The 17,630-nt window shown below is 53.8% G+C and overlaps 1 protein-coding gene and 1 pseudogene across 2 annotated transcripts; one reads left to right on the forward strand and one right to left on the reverse strand.

Annotated features, from left to right (window-relative positions):
• The first annotated feature begins 458 nt into the window (after positions 1–458).
• On the forward strand, positions 459–7,062 carry LOC140713322 (dolichyl-diphosphooligosaccharide--protein glycosyltransferase subunit KCP2-like; annotated as a pseudogene).
• Positions 7,063–9,460: 2,398 nt separating this feature from the next.
• Positions 9,461–15,734, reverse strand: SIX2 (SIX homeobox 2). 2 transcript variants are annotated; one of them, XM_007970762.3, is made up of 2 exons: positions 14,584–15,734; positions 9,461–12,519 (listed from the first exon to the last, which is right to left on the reverse strand). In XM_007970762.3, exons 1-2 carry the CDS (start codon positions 15,147–15,149, stop codon positions 12,207–12,209), a joined length of 879 nt encoding a protein of 292 aa, XP_007968953.1. In that variant the 5' UTR covers positions 15,150–15,734; the 3' UTR covers positions 9,461–12,206. The 2 variants fall into 2 exon arrangements, with proteins under 2 accessions (XP_007968953.1, XP_007968954.1); XM_007970763.3 differs by having other exon boundaries at positions 14,590–15,731.
• Positions 15,735–17,630: the final 1,896 nt, after the last annotated feature.

Genomic DNA, 17,630 nt, shown 5'->3' on the forward strand with positions numbered 1-17,630 from the left:
AGTTTATTAATTTGGCTGTTGTGCTCCAGGGGCAGATAAAGCACAGTGTGAATGGTGCCTACTGGGATTGGTGATACTCCGGAATTGAATTAGACTAAATTACTGTAGCAAATAGATCCCAAAACATGTTGGCTCAAACACAAAAGCAGTTTGTCTCTTCCTTTATCTGGGACAGCTATCCCAGGTTGCGGGAGGGGGGTCACTCAGTTCTCTACTCCATGTAGTAATTTAGGGACCCAGGCTGACGATAGTGCTGCCATTTTCGAAGCATGACTTCCAAGGTGACTCTGGTTTTTGCCATTCAACAAGGAAATGGAAAGGGAAAAACAGTATGGGGAAGCACAGGTTGGAGATCTTATGGGCTGGGTCTTGAAGTGGCTCACATTGTGTCCACTCACATTTCTTTAGAAAAAACATGGTCCTAGGGCCACACTTAACAGCAAAAGAGGCTGGGAAAGGTCATATAGTTGGTCAGCCATATGCTAGGCTATAGTTGTTTCCAGTGAAGATGGAAAAATGATGTTTATTTCCTCATATCTGGTACTGAGCAGACAGGTACTTAGAAAATATTTATTAAGTTATGGGATAGATGAACAAGGGAAAGGTTGAATAAATGAATGAAGGAGTGGGGTGATTTTTCCATGGTTGCACAGCTAGTTAACAGGAATTTTTCTGCAGACTTTACTATTTTATTAGCAATGAAAGAGGTTACAGATCCCCCCAATATTTCTCCACATTTGCAGAAAATATTGTCACATGAATGCATGGGAAAATAATTAACAATTGTCCCACTCTAAGGAAATTCAGTGGATAGAATTCTGAAACTACATTATATATATTTGGAGATATTCTTTTTGATGTGATTTTAAACTTTACAAATAAATTAGCCATGGGTTATTGTTAACAAATTGCTGTAGTGCTGTTTTTTGTTTTTTTGTTTTTTTTTTTTTTTGTCTGAGACGGAGTCTCGCTCTGTCGCCCAGGCTGGAGTGCAGTGGCTGGATCTCAGCTCACTGCAAGCTCTGCCTACCGGGTTTACACCATTCTCCTGCCTCAGCCTCCCGAGTAGCTGGGACTACAGGCACCCGCCACCTCGCCTGGCTAATTTTTTGTATTTTTTAGTAGAGACGGCGTTTCACCGTGTTAGCCAGGATTGTCTCGATCTCCTGACCTCGTGATCCGCCCATCTTGGCCTCTCAAAGTGCTGGGATTACAGGCTTGAGCCACCACACCCGGCCGTAGTGCTGTTTTTTTAAGCAACTTTTTAAAATTTACAATTTACTATTGTTTTTGTTGTTTGTGTTATTGGTTTTATAGAAACTCAGAACATCAGTAAAGGTCCTTGGAGATAACCAAGTTCAATTCCCAATGAGTTCAGACACAATGTTCTTTCCTTCTTCAGCAATAGAACTGCTGGACTTCAGTTGTATTAATACATGGTTGTCCCAGATAAAGCCCATATTTCAGTCTTCCTGTAAGTGTAGTGTGATCCTGTGGCTAGGTTCTGGACAATGGGATGTTTTATAGTAGCTTCTAGGAATCTTACTTAAGAGACAATGCATGTGACTTTACCTTTTTCTTCAGTCCTTTCTAGTGCCATCTTGGGACATGAGATTGAAGTTATACACAGTGGAGCAACTAAGTAGGAGGAGCTTGACTTTGCACCAAGCCTAGATTGCCTACCTAGACTTTAATGTGTGGGAGAAATAATTTTCTATTTTGCTTGAGACCTCTCATTTGGGTTTTTCTAAAAAAATTACTTCCAGCTGCAACTTGCCCAAATTATTATCCTATGCAACAATGAGGAAATGAAATGACTTGTGGTCACTTGTAGGAATTGGATCTCATGCAGTACCTCTACGTACATTCTTCACTACAGAAAAACCAAGATAAGAAACAAAAAAAAACCCACCCCAAAGCAAAACAAACAAAATACAATCCCCCAAACACTGTGCAAACACCATGATAGTAAAAACAGCAACACCAATAACTACACATGCATAGAAAAAGGAAATTTACAGAGCACAGTTGCTTCTGTTCTAAAATCACTGAGAACTGACTAATGTTTCATACACACTCAGTAAATCCTTTTCCTGGGATGTTTTTCCTTGGTCACACAGGTAGCTCCATTTTCCAGTTTCCCTTGCAGTTGGCTGGTCATGTGACTAAGCTCCAGCCAGTTGAATAAAAGTGCCCTTTTCTTGGCCAGAGGCGACGATTTGACTCACATGCAGGGCATGATGGTGGTGGGTACAGGCACCTCACTGGCGATCTCCTGCCTCCTGTCCCTGTCGCCCTTCACTGGGATGCAGATGTGCAGCCATCAGCTGGCCTCCACCGAGTGGCTTACCATCCAGGACAGCCTGCTTGGCTCACATCTCTTCGTGTTCTCCCTCACTGCCTTCAGGATTCTGGAGAATCTTGTGTTTGGCAAAGGATCCCAAGCAAAGACCTTTCCTGAGATTCTCCTGTTCCTTCTGTTGGCTCTCTTTGTATCTGGCCTCAGCCACTGAGTCTGTGTCACCACCTGCTTCATCTTCTCCGTGGTTGGTCTGTGCTACATTAACAAGATCTCCTCCACTCTGCATCAGGCAGCAGCTCCAGTCCTCACACCAGCCAAGGTCACAGGCAAGAGCAAGAAGAGACATTGACCCTGAATGTTCAATAAAGTTGATTCTTTGTTAAAAAAAAAAAAAAAAAGAGTAAAGTGTACCACTTCTAAACTGGCCCCAACCTCACACCTCCCATGCCTGTCCTCCACACTCCTTACTTATCCAGTAACTGAGTGCAAAGGATTCTAAGGTCGTAGGTGAGGATGGAACCATTTGCTGTAAGAGCCTGGGTCCTCAAATCTCCCTGTGGGAAGCCACCTGCTGACCGGAAACACTCCTTTAAACTTTTGGGTGGGTGATAAATAAGCTTTTGTTTTGGAATTTATTTGTTACAGTGATACCTTATGTAGTCTCTTTTCCTGTTCTTTGCCTCAGCTGCATCTGGGTTGGAAGCTGACCTGTGTTGGGCAGATTTTGAGTTCTAGATAGGTTTTTGTTGACATGCTACTAGGTATGGTGGGATTTTAGTCTTTCCTGGTCTCTGGTTTGGTGCCCAACACATCTTAGTTGTCTCTAGGGGATGTGGTGCTACACGTTTGTGCCTTCCCTGGCTCCTTCCTGGTCTCTAGGGAGGAAGGTGCTGCCGGCTAACACCTGCCTGACTCCAAGTTTGTGTCTTGGCTCCAGATATCCTGGACTCTCACCTCCTTCACCCTTTGTCATCACTCTGATCTTCACTCATTCCTTGTCCCTAATTCCCTTCCCATTGCCATTGGATATTATTCGCCTTTCAGGGCAATTGATTTACCTACTCCTTTAAGGAATAATAAATACATTATAGAGTGATTCTCAGCTGGGCACAGTGGCTCACACCTGTAATCCCAGTACTTTGGGAGGTGGAGATGGGTGGATTACCTGAGGTCAGGAGTTCGAGACCAGCCTGACCAACATGGTGAAATCCCATCTCTACTAAAAACATAAAAATTAGTTGAGCGTGGTGGTGCATGCCTGTAATCCCAGCTACTCAGGGGGCTGAGGCAGGAGAATTGTTTGAACCCAGGAGGTGGTGGAGGTTGCAGTGAGCCGAGATTGCACCACTATACTCCAGCCTGGGCGACAGAGTGAGACTCTGCCTTAAAAAAAAAAAAAAAAAAAAGTGATTCTTGACTTCTACACCTAAGGCTCCAGACCAACATCAGGGTCTAATCAGGGTCTAGGCTTTCAGATTAAACAAAAGCCTTGAGTCCCTTCTTGTTTTCTCCAGTTACAAAACCTATAGCTCTTTGGGCATCACCTACAAAACTTTCGCCTTCTAAGAAAATCTCTGGCTCCAAGCTCATTGGCTGAAAGCTTTAACTGACAGGTCTTGAGTCCAGTGACAGAACAAAGCTCTGGTTCTCAGTTCTATCCACTTCCCTAAGCTTCCCTTGTATGGAAATGGCCTGAGGCATTCCTTTTAGTTATTTCAGAGGCAGATTGTTCTGATTTTGAGACACTTTTACTTTAAGTCTCTGTGGCATCATCTAGACCTCCATGGTGGCTGCCATCTCTCCACATCCTTCCCCCAATCCCAGGGGAGCAATCTTTATTCGTTGGGCTGGTTTGGTATCTGCTCTTTCCCCAAAACTTAACAAGTCACCTCAACAATAGGGTGTAGAAGAAAGAGCCTCCATTAGCTCTAGGACCTCAGGAGAGGCACACGTAACGTCTTGAGCCTCAGTTCCTCATCTGCCAAACGTGGATCAGAATTACTTTCCTGCCTACCTATATAATTTGAATATTAAGTAATGAGAATTTTGTGAAACCATTGAAATTCTTCAAAGTACCATATAAAGAATGCTAGGAGTTATTCATATTACTTTGCTTTTAGAAACGATTCAGCTTCACCTTCTCTGCTTTTCTAATTCCCTCTGGCCACCTTCCCCACCCCATCAGGGCCAGGGCTCTTCCCTGGGAAGGAAATAGGAGGAGTACTCATACTTCTGGGTTTATCTCCTTAAGTTTAGCTCACTTCCCTAGACTTAGATGGGTGACCTCCTTCATCAGTTCGTAGTGGCTTTCCAGGGTCACCAAAAGCTTTGCCTCACAGGACAAGAGCCTATTTCATACACTTTATTTTAAAACTGATAGAATCATCTAGCTCTGGTGGAATCAGAGAGCTTGTACCACCAATATCTCTGCAGGTGGAGAACGGGATGAGAGCTTCCAGTGGGGCCTGTGTAAGGTTGGGGGAGCAGAGATGGCCAGCTCTGTTCTGGTCTTTAGAGAGCAGGGTCTGGGTTCCTCCTCCCTCCCTGGCCTCCTTGCTCTGCAGTGGTAAACCAGGGTGACTGGAATGATGCTTTAATATAATGGCCCCCAGACAGAGAGCTTTGCCCCCAACCCACCAGTGTGGGATTAATGGGGTGTGGTGGGGAGAGGAGGACATCCCACAAGAACTAATGTCTCAGCCCTCAGGGTCCTTGTGTCAGCCTCAGCCTCATCTTCCTGAGCTGAGTGGCTGAGACCAGGCAGGGGTTGAAGAAGGAGGGCAAAGAGGGAGACAGCAGCAGGCTGCCCCTGGGGTCCCACGGTTCTACCTTTACTCTGGAATAGCCAGCACTGGTAGAAACCACCTCTGGGCTGCTGGACCGTGAGTCACATCTACACAGTAGAGGGCAAGTGAGGAAACAGTAATTTTGTCAATTGTTGAGGATATAAACTCTTTCACAGGATTTAAGCTATTTAAGCTGATCACTGAGGCTGTGAGTTCTGTTACCACCACTCGGTCTACATTTCACATGGCCCCGGAGCTGCTGGTCCTTGCCTTTTTCATTGGCCAAAACTGTATTTCCTATAAGGACTGAGGATTGAGTAGCCCTGTGTTCTCTCCCCACACCTAAGAGCTGTCTGATCCCCCCACCTCCACCGCCCCGTGAGAGTCACCACATGGTGATAGCTCCCTGCTATCCAGAGCTCCTGGACCATGTGAGGGTCCAATCTCAAGCACTGGGCTCACTCACAGGCAGTCAGCATCATGGGAAGAAAGTGGCTGCAAACTCTGAGACTGAGTTCAAATGCCCGCCCTGCTGCTTGTAATTAATGTGTAACTCCAGCAAGTTCCTGAACCTGGCACCTTCATTTCTTATACTGGTAATAATAATTTATTTGTATGGGCTCTGTGAGAATTAAACAGATACCAGGTGTCTAAAGTGCTCTATGCACATAGTATATGTTCAATAAATGGTAGTTATAGTGTAGGTGCAGTGGCTCACCCTCATAATCCCAGCACTTTGGGAGGCCGGCAGGAGGATTGTTTGAGCCCAGGAGTTCAAGATCAGGGTAGGCAATGTAAGGAGACCCCATCTCTACAAAAACTAAAAAAATTAGCCAAGCGTGGTCACGCGCCAGTAGTCCTAGCTACTGGGGAGACTGAGGCAGGGTGGATCATTTGAGCCCAGGAGTTTGAGTGAGCTATGATTGCACCCACTGCACCTCAGCCTGGGCAATAGAGCAAGACCCTATCTCTAACAAAAAAGAAAGAAATGGTAGTCACTATCTGTTACTCTGGGGGTCCAGAAGTCACCAATGAGCAGTGTCTTTATGGCCCATGGCAAGTTACTGGGAAAATTCCTGCTGACAATGAGCTTTTGAGGAAGTGAGAGCACCTTGCTGGGCGGACAGGCATGGGTTCTTGGTAAAGCCCTGGAGGAAGGAAATCGAGGGCTGGCCGCTCTGAAACGTCCGCCTGCGGCTGCTCTTACCCTCCTGCCCCACAGACCGGTTACTCTTTAGAGGATCTCGAGTAGCTTAAGTCTGAATCTCCGGCTGGAGCAGCCCAGACAGCGCTCCCCCGCGGGACCACAGAATCCTGGATGTGGGCCTAGGGGCCCTGGATCGGCAGTGGTGGAGTCTTCTGAGCCTAAGGGCCACGGGAATGACAGAGTTGCAGATGGCTTTGTCGTCCGCGGGGCGGCTCAAGTGTCCTGGGTCCCAACCTCTGTCCTACGGCCAGGCCGTCGGCTCAACGGACGAAGGGAATCGGGCTGACCAGTCCTAAGGTCCCAAGCTCCCCTGACCTCAGGGCCCAGAACCTCGCATTACCCCAGCAGTGCGTTGGTTACTCTCCCTGGAAAGCGGCCCTCGCCGGGGAAAGTGGGAGTTGCGGCACTGTGGTCTTTGGAGGCCTAGGTCGCCTAGAGCAGGCGGAGCCCTGCATCCCTCCCGGAGCCGGCCTGCGGTGAGGTCGGTACCCGGTACTTAAGGAGGGAGGACGCGCTTCGTGCTCAGGGTAGGCTGGGCCGCTGCCAGCTCTTGATTTAGCCTCATGTCCGCCTTTGTACCAGCCTCTCCGATTTGTGGGTCCTTCCAAGAAAGAGTTCTCTAGGGCAGCTGGGGACATCTCTCGGGTCTGGCGAGGCGACAGACCTTCTTCGAACCCATCGCCAGCGGTGTTACAGAGACTTTCTCCACTGCAGGGCGGCCTGGGGTGGGCATCTGCCAGGCGAGGGAGCTGCCCTGCCGCCGAGATTGTGGGGAAACGACGTGGAAGACACCCCATCCGAGGGCACCCAATCTGCCTCTCCGTACTCCGATTCCATCCTGCAACCCAGGAGAAACCCTTTCCGAGTTCCAGCCGCACAGGCACCCGCGGAGTTTCCAAAAGAGACTCCCGCGAGGTCGCTCGGAACCTTGACCCTGACACCTGGACGCGAGGTCTTTCAGGACCAGTCTCGGCTCAGTCACCTGGTCCCCGATCGCCGCGACCGGGATTTCCTCCTTTCCTTTCTGCTCACCAGCCGGCCGCCGGCAGCGGCTCCAGGAATAAGCACCAACCCGCGCTGGGGTGGGTTCAGGCGGCAGGAATGCAGAGGCTGGTCCTCCTCTAGCCCCGGCGCATTCACTTAGGTGCCTGAGCCCTGAGGTTCAGCCTGACTTTCCCGACTCCTAGGTGCCTGAGCCCAGAGGTTCAGCCTGACTTTCCCGACTCCGCCGGGCGCTTGATGGGCTCCTGGGCTTCTGGGCTCACCCTTACGCCTGTGTACTAAAGCACTGCCGCCCTCCCGAGGTGCACGTCCACCCCCTCGGCGCTCATCGGGGCATTTTTTCACCCTCTCATGGTGCACGTGTTTTCTCTCAGGTCAGCTCACATCTTCCAGTACACACCCACTGTGTCTACCTGCCCCTCCAGCGTTTCCTAGGCAGCTTTGAGGGCCCAGAGGACTGAAGTCTTAGTGCTAGGATGGGAGCACGATGAAAAAGGAAGGGGCCCAGTCAAAAGTCCTCTCCTCTTCGGTTTTTCTTCAACTATCCCTCACAAAAACATTTACTTCTGTCCCAGCGCCTTGGCGGATTTCGGCAGAAGATGGGTCCTAGGGGGTTGTGGAGGCCAAATTCCCAGGATGCTGGTCCTGCCTTTTTCATTTGCCAAAATTGTATTTGGTACAACGACTAAAGATAACCAAGCATTGAGTAGCCCTGTTCTCTCACCAGATTGCCCTGGCTCTGTTTAACTTTTCCTGGTGCAATGCGATGTCACCACCTGCTCCCCAGGCAGGCATCACTCCCTCAAGGTACAATTTGGGGTAGGGATTTGAGTCCTGGAGAGGGTCAGCAGGGCTCTGGGGTCGGGGTGGGAAGAAGACTGACAAGGACACACTGCAAGCTCCACATACTCTCCTCTGCCCCCTGTAGCCCGGGGCTTTAATGACCCCAAGCAGGTTTCCCTTCTCTGGTCTAGCCAGCTGCCCCTAGGGCTGGATTTTATTTCTTCGTGGGGTTTTGCCCTGAAGGGCCCCATGGGCATGGGACCTGGTTGGGAACAAATGAAGGGTGTCTTGTAGCAAACACAGTCAGAGAAGCAGAAAACAAGATTGGGCACTTCCAGTCACTTGGTCACTTGAGGTGGCTGGAGCAAAACTGGTGGCTTCTGTGACTGCTACAGGGTGAGGGGGGTGGAGGGTGGCAGAGAGGTGACAAGCCACTGGGACTCCTACTCAGTGGGGACACCGGACAGGGAGTGGTTGTAATCACCAAGCAACATCTGTGCGAATAGGTCAGGATAGCAGTTCGGTCTTCCCAGGTGAGGAACTGAGGACCAGCTTGTATAGATTTATGCAGTGGGTGAGTAGCTTTCAAATTTATTTTCAGAACTTCCACGTAGTACCTGCCTCTCCGTTTAAACATTTTAAAAATTTTATTTATTTAAGTATTTTTGTGGTTAGCTTTCCAAGAGGGAGGAAAAGAGGGGAGTTGCAACAAGTAGCACTGCTATGCTGGGATTCATTTTCCACAGTAAAGCCTGGGACTAGCACCCTGTCCCCTACTGGCAGGTGAAAACTCCAGGCAGACTCCTGAGAGCCCACCTGGGCTGGTTGAGAGAGTGCCTGGGGTGCATCCCTCAGCAGCTGCCACCTCAGCCCTGGGGCCATCTCTTTCTCTGGGATCAAGCAGCCAGGTGTCAAGGCCTTCCCAGCAATCCATGCTGCACAGCTGGGTCTTGTCCTAGCAGGTTGATGGGCAGGGACTGGTTGCTTAGCCAGGGCACCAGTGTGTGGCTGTGGATTTGTGTGCTTCTGTGGAGCAGCATTATGTGTATGTGTGTGTGTGTGTGGAGGGGGGCACAGGCATGAGGAAGGGTTCATTTGTGCAGGTATCTCTGGTATATATCAGTGTGGGAGAGTGCCTCAGGATGTGTTTGTGTGTCTGAAAATGGGCGGAGGGTCTGTTGTGCTAATGTGTGCAGGGGTGACAGAGTCTGTGTGTTTCCCTGAGTGGTGGCTGTGTGAGAGGGTGAGGGGATTTGGTATTGTCTACCATGCCTGGCACATAGCAGGATCTCAAGAATCTTGAGTTTCATTAATGTTAAATGTGTATGTTCCCATTCTTGTGAAAGCTGGTATAGAGCCTGTTTTCCTGTGAGTGTGAGATTGGAAAACGGGGGATGGGCAGGGGTGAGACAGGATACAGAGGCTACTGTTTGCTTCCTCCCTAGAAGTAAGTACATAGAAGAGTTGGCTCTGGCACCTCACGGGACATCACCAAGTCCTGTGTGACTGGCTAGGCTGTCCCAAGGTGGCTTCAGGCATCTCTTGAGTCTTTGGGGACGTTCAGGCAGTAGCCTGCCATTCACCCTGTCAGTCAGCAGAAGTTGGGCCCACTCAGGCCTTAGAAACACAGACCAGTACCCGGGAGGACCTGAGCTATCCGCGAGAGCAGAGCTTCCAGTAGAGGCCGCAGGAGCTGCCTTGACTGGAATTCCTCTTGGGGTGCAAAGGTGGAGGGGCACATTGTGCGACCCCAGGCGGAGGACTGCAGCCACTCCGTGCAGTCCCAGCCTCTCGGGTAGCCCCTTGACCTCCAGGCCTGCACAGATCCAAGACCCAGGTGCAGGCTCTCGCGCCAAGTTAGCCGGCCTAACAGCCTGCAGCCGCTCCAGTCTCAACTAGGAAGGAATTCTTGTTGCTTACAAAGTCCAAGCGAAAGGGTGTTCTGATTTTATCCCGGTTTTACCAGAAAACGCTGAAAGGAAAAGCCCCTAGAGGACACAGTGCTTTGGGAACTCGGGGCGCCACGAGCAACTCATCCCCTCCCTTCCACCCAGCCGCGGTACCCTGGTTGCGGAGGGACGCGGTGAGTACCTACAGCCACTGCGACCCGAGAAGGGAAAGCCTCAACGTCTTCCTCTCGGAGTCCTGCCCACTCCGGATCTGCCCGGACAGGCTCAGATGCGTCGTTTAAACAGGGGGCTGGCACTCCAGAGAGGAGGGGGCGCTGCAGGTTAATTGATAGCCACCGAAGCACCTAGGCGCCCCATGGGCGGAGCCGGAACCGCCAGCTCGGTCTGACCCCTGTCTTTTCTCTCCTCTTCCCTCTCCCACCCCTCACTCCGGGAAAGCGAGGGCTGAGGTAGGCAGATAGACCACCAGACAGGAGGAGAAGGACAGGGGTACAGATGGAGAGACCAGGACACAGAGTACAAAAGACTGGCAGGAGAGAAGAGGAGAGAAACAGAGAGGGACAGAGAAAGGGAGAAACAGGAGAACCGAGGCGCCCGCCGGCCTGGCCGCCCAGAGTCCGACTTCCCTCCTTCCCTGACCCTTCAGTTCCACTGCAAATCCACAGAAGCAGGTTTGCGAGCTCGAAGACCTTTGCTCCACCGCCACACGCAGCACCGGGGCTGCGCCTCTGGAGCTTAGGTCTGGGGGTCTGAGCCTGGGATCGGCAAATCGGCGCAGCGCATCGCGCCCAGTCTCGGAGACTGCAACTCTTGGAGTACGAGCGGCAGGAAACTTCTGCTGCCCAATTTCTTCCCCAGCTTTGGCATCCCCGAAGGCACTACCTGCCCTCGGCACAAGCTCTCTCGTCTTCCACTTCGACCTCGAGGTGAAGAAAGAGGCTGGCAAGGGCTCTGCGCGTCGCTGGTGTGGGGAGGGGAGCAGGCTGCCCCTCGCTTCTGCAGGGAGTTTTCCCAGCCAGGAAAAGGGAGGGGGTTGTTTCAGGAATTTCAGTGCCTTCACCTAGCGACTAACATACGTCGTGTGTGTGGGAAGGCGTCTCGCTGTTTTCGGGACTCACCAGAGAGCATCGCCAACCAGAACGGCCCACCCAGGGTGTCAAGTTTTGGTAGGGAAATCAGACACTGCGGCACTCCTGGCCCGCGGGCCTTGTGGCATATAACAATTTATATATTTATGATTTCTAATTTTATTATAAAATAAAAGCAGAAATATTTCCCGAAGAACATTCACATGTGGGCATTACGGGGAGACGGCAAGTCAGCGGCTGGGGGGAGGGGGGCGCGCTCAGCCGGGAGCGCTGTGGCCACAGTCCTGGGAGGAAGAGAGCGGTGTGGCGGGGCCTCGCCAAGAGAGGAGGACGAGGGGCGGACGACGAGGGGCGTTTAGGGGTTTCTGTGGCGCTGCCCTTTCTCTCTCACTTAAGTTACTAGGCGAAAAGCTGACACCTGCAGCTCCCACTGACCCACAAGGGCAAGGGAAAGGGCCTCTGGAGATGGCCTAGGTTCAAAGGCCCTTTCTTTTCTCTCCTCTTCCCTCTCCCACCGCTGACTCCGGTAAAGCGAGGGCCAGAGGTAGGGGCAGATAGACCACCAGACAGGAGGAGAAGGACAGGGGTACAGATGGAGGGACCAGGACACAGAGTACAAGAGACTGGCAGGAGAGAAGAGGGGAGAAACAGAGAGGGAGAGAGAAAGGGAGAGACAGAAGGAGAGAGTGAAGGGTGGCAAGCCAGAAATCTAGAAGAAAAGAGACAAGCAATACAAAGAGAGGGAGAAAGACGGAGAGAAAGCAGAAAAAGGAAAAGAGAAGGAAGGGAAAGGAAGAGGAAAGGGGGAAAAGGCAAGGCAAGAGAGGGGAAAAGAAAGGAAGAGACAGAGGGAGAGAGAGAATGACAGTGGTATATAATTTATTCCCTTCTGTGGTTTAAGACCTAGTCTCCAGCCCCAAAAGGATCCCAAAAGTAACTTGTTGAAAATAAATCCCAAACGAGGACCAACATAGACAGCTATCCACCCTACCCGGTTGTTCTACCCGCTCAGCCTGAGGGTCTTTCAGTACCTGGTAGGGCCACAGGGGCGGGGCACCCCTGGACACTGCCACTCTCAGGTCCCCAGTGTCAAGCCACAAAAGGCAAGCTCATCAAGGCAAACGGATTCTAGGAGCCCAGGTCCACGAGGTTGGCTGACATGGGGTTAAGGATGGAGTCCTGCAGGCCATGGTGGTGTTGCAGTGGGTCCGCTCCACCTCCGCCTGGCACCGGCACTGGCACTGCGCTGGGTCCCGGAGGGTGGCCCAGGCTATGCAGGGACGGCAGCCCAGGTGGCGGCGGGCTGAGCAGCAGTGCCGGGCTGGATGAGTGGTCTGGCGTCCCCGATGGAGTCTTCTCGTCCTCCGAGCTGCCTAACACCGACTTGCCGCTGCCATTCAGCGGGTTGTGGCTGTTAGAATTGGAGTTCTCGTTGTTCTCCCTGCAAGTGCGGGAGCAAAGCAGCGGGGTCAGCAGGGACATCGAGACCACCCAGAGCCATCTCAGTCGCAGTCAGAGCCAGCCACCAGCCTCAGGAGACAGATCCCAGGCTTGTGGCCTGCGGGTGTTTTCGGTTTCTACCATTTCCTCGATCTGGTCTGGGTTCTTTCTGCCCATTCTCTTCATCTCTCAACACCCAATTTCTCTTGCCCCTCTCCCCTTATCGTCCCCACATCTCATGCTCTCAATCTCATCAATATCTTTTCTGTATTCCTCTTTCCCTCCTTCCCAATATTTCTTTTCAGGAACAGAGGGGCAGGGGAACAGGGTTCCCTGAAGTTGTGGGGTAAGCAGGGAGGAGGTGACGATGCCTGGATTTTCAGATCACTCTAGGCTCCTCAAGCCAGGTTTGCTGAGTAGACGTGGGCCTAGGAGGTTAAGGAACCCTGGATCCCAGGTCAAGGGATTTAGGGCCTCTCACAAGCCTTCATTTCCCTTTGCTTTTTCTGCCCGAGGCCCTGGCTGGGAGATAGGATCCTGGGGTTAAGCGTACTTTCCCTGTAGCTCCAAACTGTGCAGCCCTGTGAGGGCTCTCCTTGCTGGACCTAGAGACAAGGGTCCAAGGATGAAGGACTCCCTTTCCATAGTGGTACAGTGAAAACATCAGCTGGGGGACCAGAAGCTTGGGGGATAAAGGGCAGCCCCTGGGAGAAGGCCGAGACTTTTCCATTGTAACCAGCCACTCCGGGAATCTGCAGCTCTCATCTGGGGCCTGGTCTGAGAACCCAGGTTTTCAGGAGTCTGAACACATGCCAGTTTGCATGGAGGGGGACCCAGCAGAGAGAACCCACCTCCTTCTACGCCTTTGACTGACAGCTCCTCCCCAGATTTGGATATTTAAAATCCTGGATATGATCTCTTGTCACCAGCTTCCAGGAGGGCTTTTCTTTCTGCTTTCCTGGGAGGGAACTTCCCACAGGGCTGGCAGCTGAGACCTCACCACTGTGGATACTCCAATCTCAGGGTCTCAGATACCTGGGAGTATCTGAGCGTGCAGCACTCCCCCTAAGATGTTTCTGGTTCAGCACCCCCACCTCTGACCCTGATCATTCAAACTCAGGGTGGAACACACCCCATATCACCAACCCCAGGTGTCCTGTTTTCCTCTTACCCCAGTCTGGATTCTTTCCCCATAATCAGTTCCTCTCCAGATTTGGGGTCCTGAGGGGTTATAGGACAGGCAGTGGCAAGGGCCTAATGATCAACCTTTAGGCTGGTTCAGGAAGTCTTGGTTTACCTGAGGACATCCAACTCCCAGCCCCTCTGTGGCTCTCAGCTCACCGCAGACATTCTGACCTATCCACCAGAGGTAGGGCCCAAGGAGAGAGGCATCAAGGGCCTGGAGTGCCAGGGAAGGGCGGCTATCTCTAGCAAGGCAGAAAACACGGCATGCGTCTCTTCTCTCCCAGAACTGACACTTCCTCCCTTTCACCTCTGGATCCTTTCTAAGGGGATAAAGGACCCGCTATCAACTCCCACATCTGACAAGGAAAATTCATGGCCAGGCTTTTCCCCATCCAGGTCAAACTAGGGAAGTTCCAGTCCCAGTCCCAGTCCCAACCCCATGACACTTTGGTCTGGAGCTGAGTAAGGCTGGGGGGAAATGCCGGGAAGCACCACCAGGAAGAAATCTGCAAAATCTGCTTTCACCTGGGCCCAAACCCCTCCGTTCTGAGGAGGACCAGACCTACTGTGCCTGCTTCACAGGGGATCCAGGCCTACAGTCCTGCGCTGCCCCGAAGCTCTCTGCTTCTCCACCCTTTTCCTGTAGCGACCGAGTGGTTAGTTGACAACTTCCTGAATTGCTCTGCCCGCTTTAGACAAATCCCTGCTCGCCGGGTCTCCGGCATAGAAAGGCCTAAGCATCGTCCGAGTCAGGCCAGGCTGCAGCTGGGCTGTGGCTGGGCCTGGGGGCCCAGTTTAGGCCTCTTCGGGGAACCGGCAGAAGCCCTGCGAACCCCTCCCTTGTGCCCCGGTGAGCCGGCGCCGAAGAAGGTCTACTTACTCGTACCTTTCCTTGGCCTCGGCCGCCCGGTCGCGCTGCCGCCGGTTCTTGAACCAGTTGCTGACCTGTGTGGTGGTGAGGCCCGTGGCCTCCGCAAGCTCGCGCTTCTCGCGGGGTGAAGGGTAGGGGTTGTGCGCGTACCACTCGCGCAGCACGCTGCGACTCTTTTCCTTGAAGCAGTAGCTGGTCTCCTCGCCGTCCCAGATGGAGCGCGGCAGCGGGAATTTGCGGCGCACGCGGTATTTGCCCACGGCGCCCAGGGGTCGGCCGCGCAGCTTCTCCGCCTCGATGTAGTGTGCCTTGAGCCACAGCTGCTGCAGCTTGGCGTGGTTGTGCGGCGAGAACTGGTGGCTCTCCAGGATCTTGTAGAGCTCGCGGAAGTTGCCGCGGTGGAAGGCCACCACGGCCTTAGCCTTGAGCACGCTTTCATTCTTGTGGAGGTGCTCGCAGGCGGGCAGCGACCACAGGAAGCGGCCCAGCCGCTCGATGTTGCCGCCCTGCTGCAGCACCTCGCACACGCACGCCACTTGCTCCTGCGTGAAGCCGAAGGTGGGCAGCATGGACATGGTGCCGGCTGCGTCCCCGCCCGCCCGCGCGCGTCCTCACCGGGCCGCGCGGTCCCGCATGGAAGCTTCCCCGCCGGGCCGTCCGGGCCGAGAGGCGGGCGGGGCGGGCCCCGTGGCCCGGCGCTGGCCCCCGGTGAGCCCCGAGTCACTGTCGTACGTCCCCGCGCCGGCCGCGGGTCCCGCGCAGCTCCGCGCCCCCACCACCCGCGCGCCTCGCCCAAGCCCTCGCCCAAGCCCGGGGGCCGCCCGGGGCGCCGCTCCGCATGCTCCGCGCCCGCCGGCCGTTCCCTCGCTCGCTTCTCGCTCGTTCTCCCTCCGGTCTAGCTCGCTCGCAGCTTTTTTAATAATATTATTCTAAGCGGGCATGAGGCGCGGCGGCCCGCGCCCTGATTGGTCCGGTTATCTGACCCGGGGCCTGCCAGTGCCAGACAATAGTCGGAGTCAAATTATTCGCCATAGAGACGCTGTCAGTCACTGGTAACCCGAGCCTCGGCGGGCCGGGCCGCTCCCCCCCGCCGGCTCCGCTGACAGATCGCCCTGCTCTGCGCAAAACGGAGGGCGGCTCGACTGGAGCCTGGGGTGCTCTGAGAGCCTGGGAGGCGGAGAGGGGCCGGGTTGGGGCCGGCAGCGGCGGAGATTGACGGGGCGGATGCCCAAAGAGGGAGGGAGGAGGAGGACAGGAGAGCGCGGGGGGGGGGGGGGGGGGGGAGCGGGCGAAGACGAAAAGGGGTGGGTCGAGGTGGGGAGGGAAGAGGAGAGCAGGGAAGGCGGAGACCGTTTAAGGGGGTGTCCGGGAGGAAGGGGAGGGAGAGGGGTGGAAGGACCCTCCAGGGGAAGAAAGTTTGGGCAGCTTTCGCTAGGAGAGGGCTCTGCAGCCTCACCCAGGCCCTGCCGGGTTCCTCTTCTCCCCAGGTCGCCGCGTCCCTCCCAGGCTCTCTGTTCACCGGGCACACTCTACCCTGGCGCAGGCCAGTGGGATTGGAGAGTTTGGACGTGCTCGGGTGCCGCCCAAAGACTTGGTTTTTTCTGCTGACAGCGCCCCACCCCCCATCCTAGAAACTCTGGACCCAGCGGTCCTCGAGGGAAAAGGGGAGGGAGTAGAAGAAAGAAGTGGGGAAGATTTGGCAGTGGCCGCAGGCGGACGCCGGAGATTCGACTTCCCGGAGGATCCCGCCTTTCCTCCCTCTCCTAGCCCCGCTGGCTGCCTGGTGGCCTGTACCGCCCCAACTCTGCGCTCTCTGCTGCTTGCCGGGCGGGGACTCAGACTTAACCCCACGGGTCCCACAGCCCGAGGAGCGCCAGGCGGTTCCGTGTGGCCTCTATGGAAGCTGACTCCGGCCGGCAGCTGCGACGCAGAAAGTGGGACGGCGCAGACCCGCAGTCTGCCCACCGGGGCGTGGGAGAGGGGCGAGGGCAGGGACTCTAGGACGGTAGTGGCGCTTCCCCGGTGGGTGGTCGGTGAGGAGAACGGAGGCAAGATTTTCAGTCCTCCCGCTTCTCCGCTGGGGCTCAGCTCGGCTCCTGGCCACGCCAATCTGGAATGAGGTGCTTTAAAAGGGGGTCCTGTTTTTCTGCTTCTGTCAGGGAGCCAGTGGAAACATGTGGTGCTGATCCTGTGGGAAAAGGGCTCGCACAAAGGTGGGAGAACTGAGGGTGGGTGTGTTCTTGCTCTACGTTTTGAAAAGCCTGGGGCTTAGCTCCTTCCCGGACATGTCCTTTCCACTTCAGTTTCCTCCTCTTCCCCCCTCAGCTGCTGCAAGCCAGGAGCTCCCAGGGCCATTCTCGGTGCCGGAGACCCAAGCCCGCACAAATCCTCGGCTCTGCCCTCAGCCAGCCTAGGACTATGTAACTCGAGTCTAGGCCAGTTTCTTCTTTCCTACCCTTTTGTACTTTCTAGTGAGTTTGTGCTAGGAGCACTGGAATGGGAGTCTAGAGCCCTGGGTTCAACTTTTGGCTTTGCTTGGTGTCTATGGTAAGGCATATATTTATTCCTTTGTGTTTATTTCCTTCTCTGCAAGATTTCAAAAATTTTCCCTCTGCTCCAGCATTCCGGAAGTCCTTTGGGAGTGTTGTAGGCATGAGAGAGTGGAACCCTGGGACTCCCCTTAAGACTTTAGCTTCCAGGGGCCTACCCCGGCGTGTTGAATGAGGCCACAGGGCTGATGAAGTAGGTCCAAGGCCAGTGCGGGTGCAGAAAGGGGCAGCTTTCTGCAGAAATCCAGGTGGCATCTTTCAAGTCTGCATCTGTAGGCTGGGAGGGGGTCTGCTGTGTCCAGGACACCCTGTCCAGAGTCCTGTGCACTGCCGCACAGGGGCTGCCCCAGAATTGGATCTAAGGACCCTGGGAGACATGGAGAAGAATTTACCCCAGACTGTGATGAGGTTCAAAGCCTACTTTGCTGACCTCCAACAAAAGTGCAACTTACTCTTTTCAGCTCCTCTTCTTCAGCTACTTGGTTAAAAGGATTCAGCTGACTGGCT

Source organism: Chlorocebus sabaeus, chromosome 14, assembly GCF_047675955.1.
Source record: "Chlorocebus sabaeus isolate Y175 chromosome 14, mChlSab1.0.hap1, whole genome shotgun sequence".
In the NCBI taxonomy this organism is placed as follows: Eukaryota; Metazoa; Chordata; class Mammalia; order Primates; family Cercopithecidae; genus Chlorocebus; species Chlorocebus sabaeus.

Coding starts and splice junctions, on each gene's coding strand:
- SIX2 (XM_007970762.3), bottom strand. CDS start 15,149: ATGTCCATGCTGCCCACCTTCGGCTTCACGCAGGAGCAAGTGGCGTGC. Junction 12,520..14,583: donor GAGGCCAAGGAAAGGTACGA/GTAAGTAGACCT, acceptor CCGCACTTGCAG/GGAGAACAACGAGAACTCCA.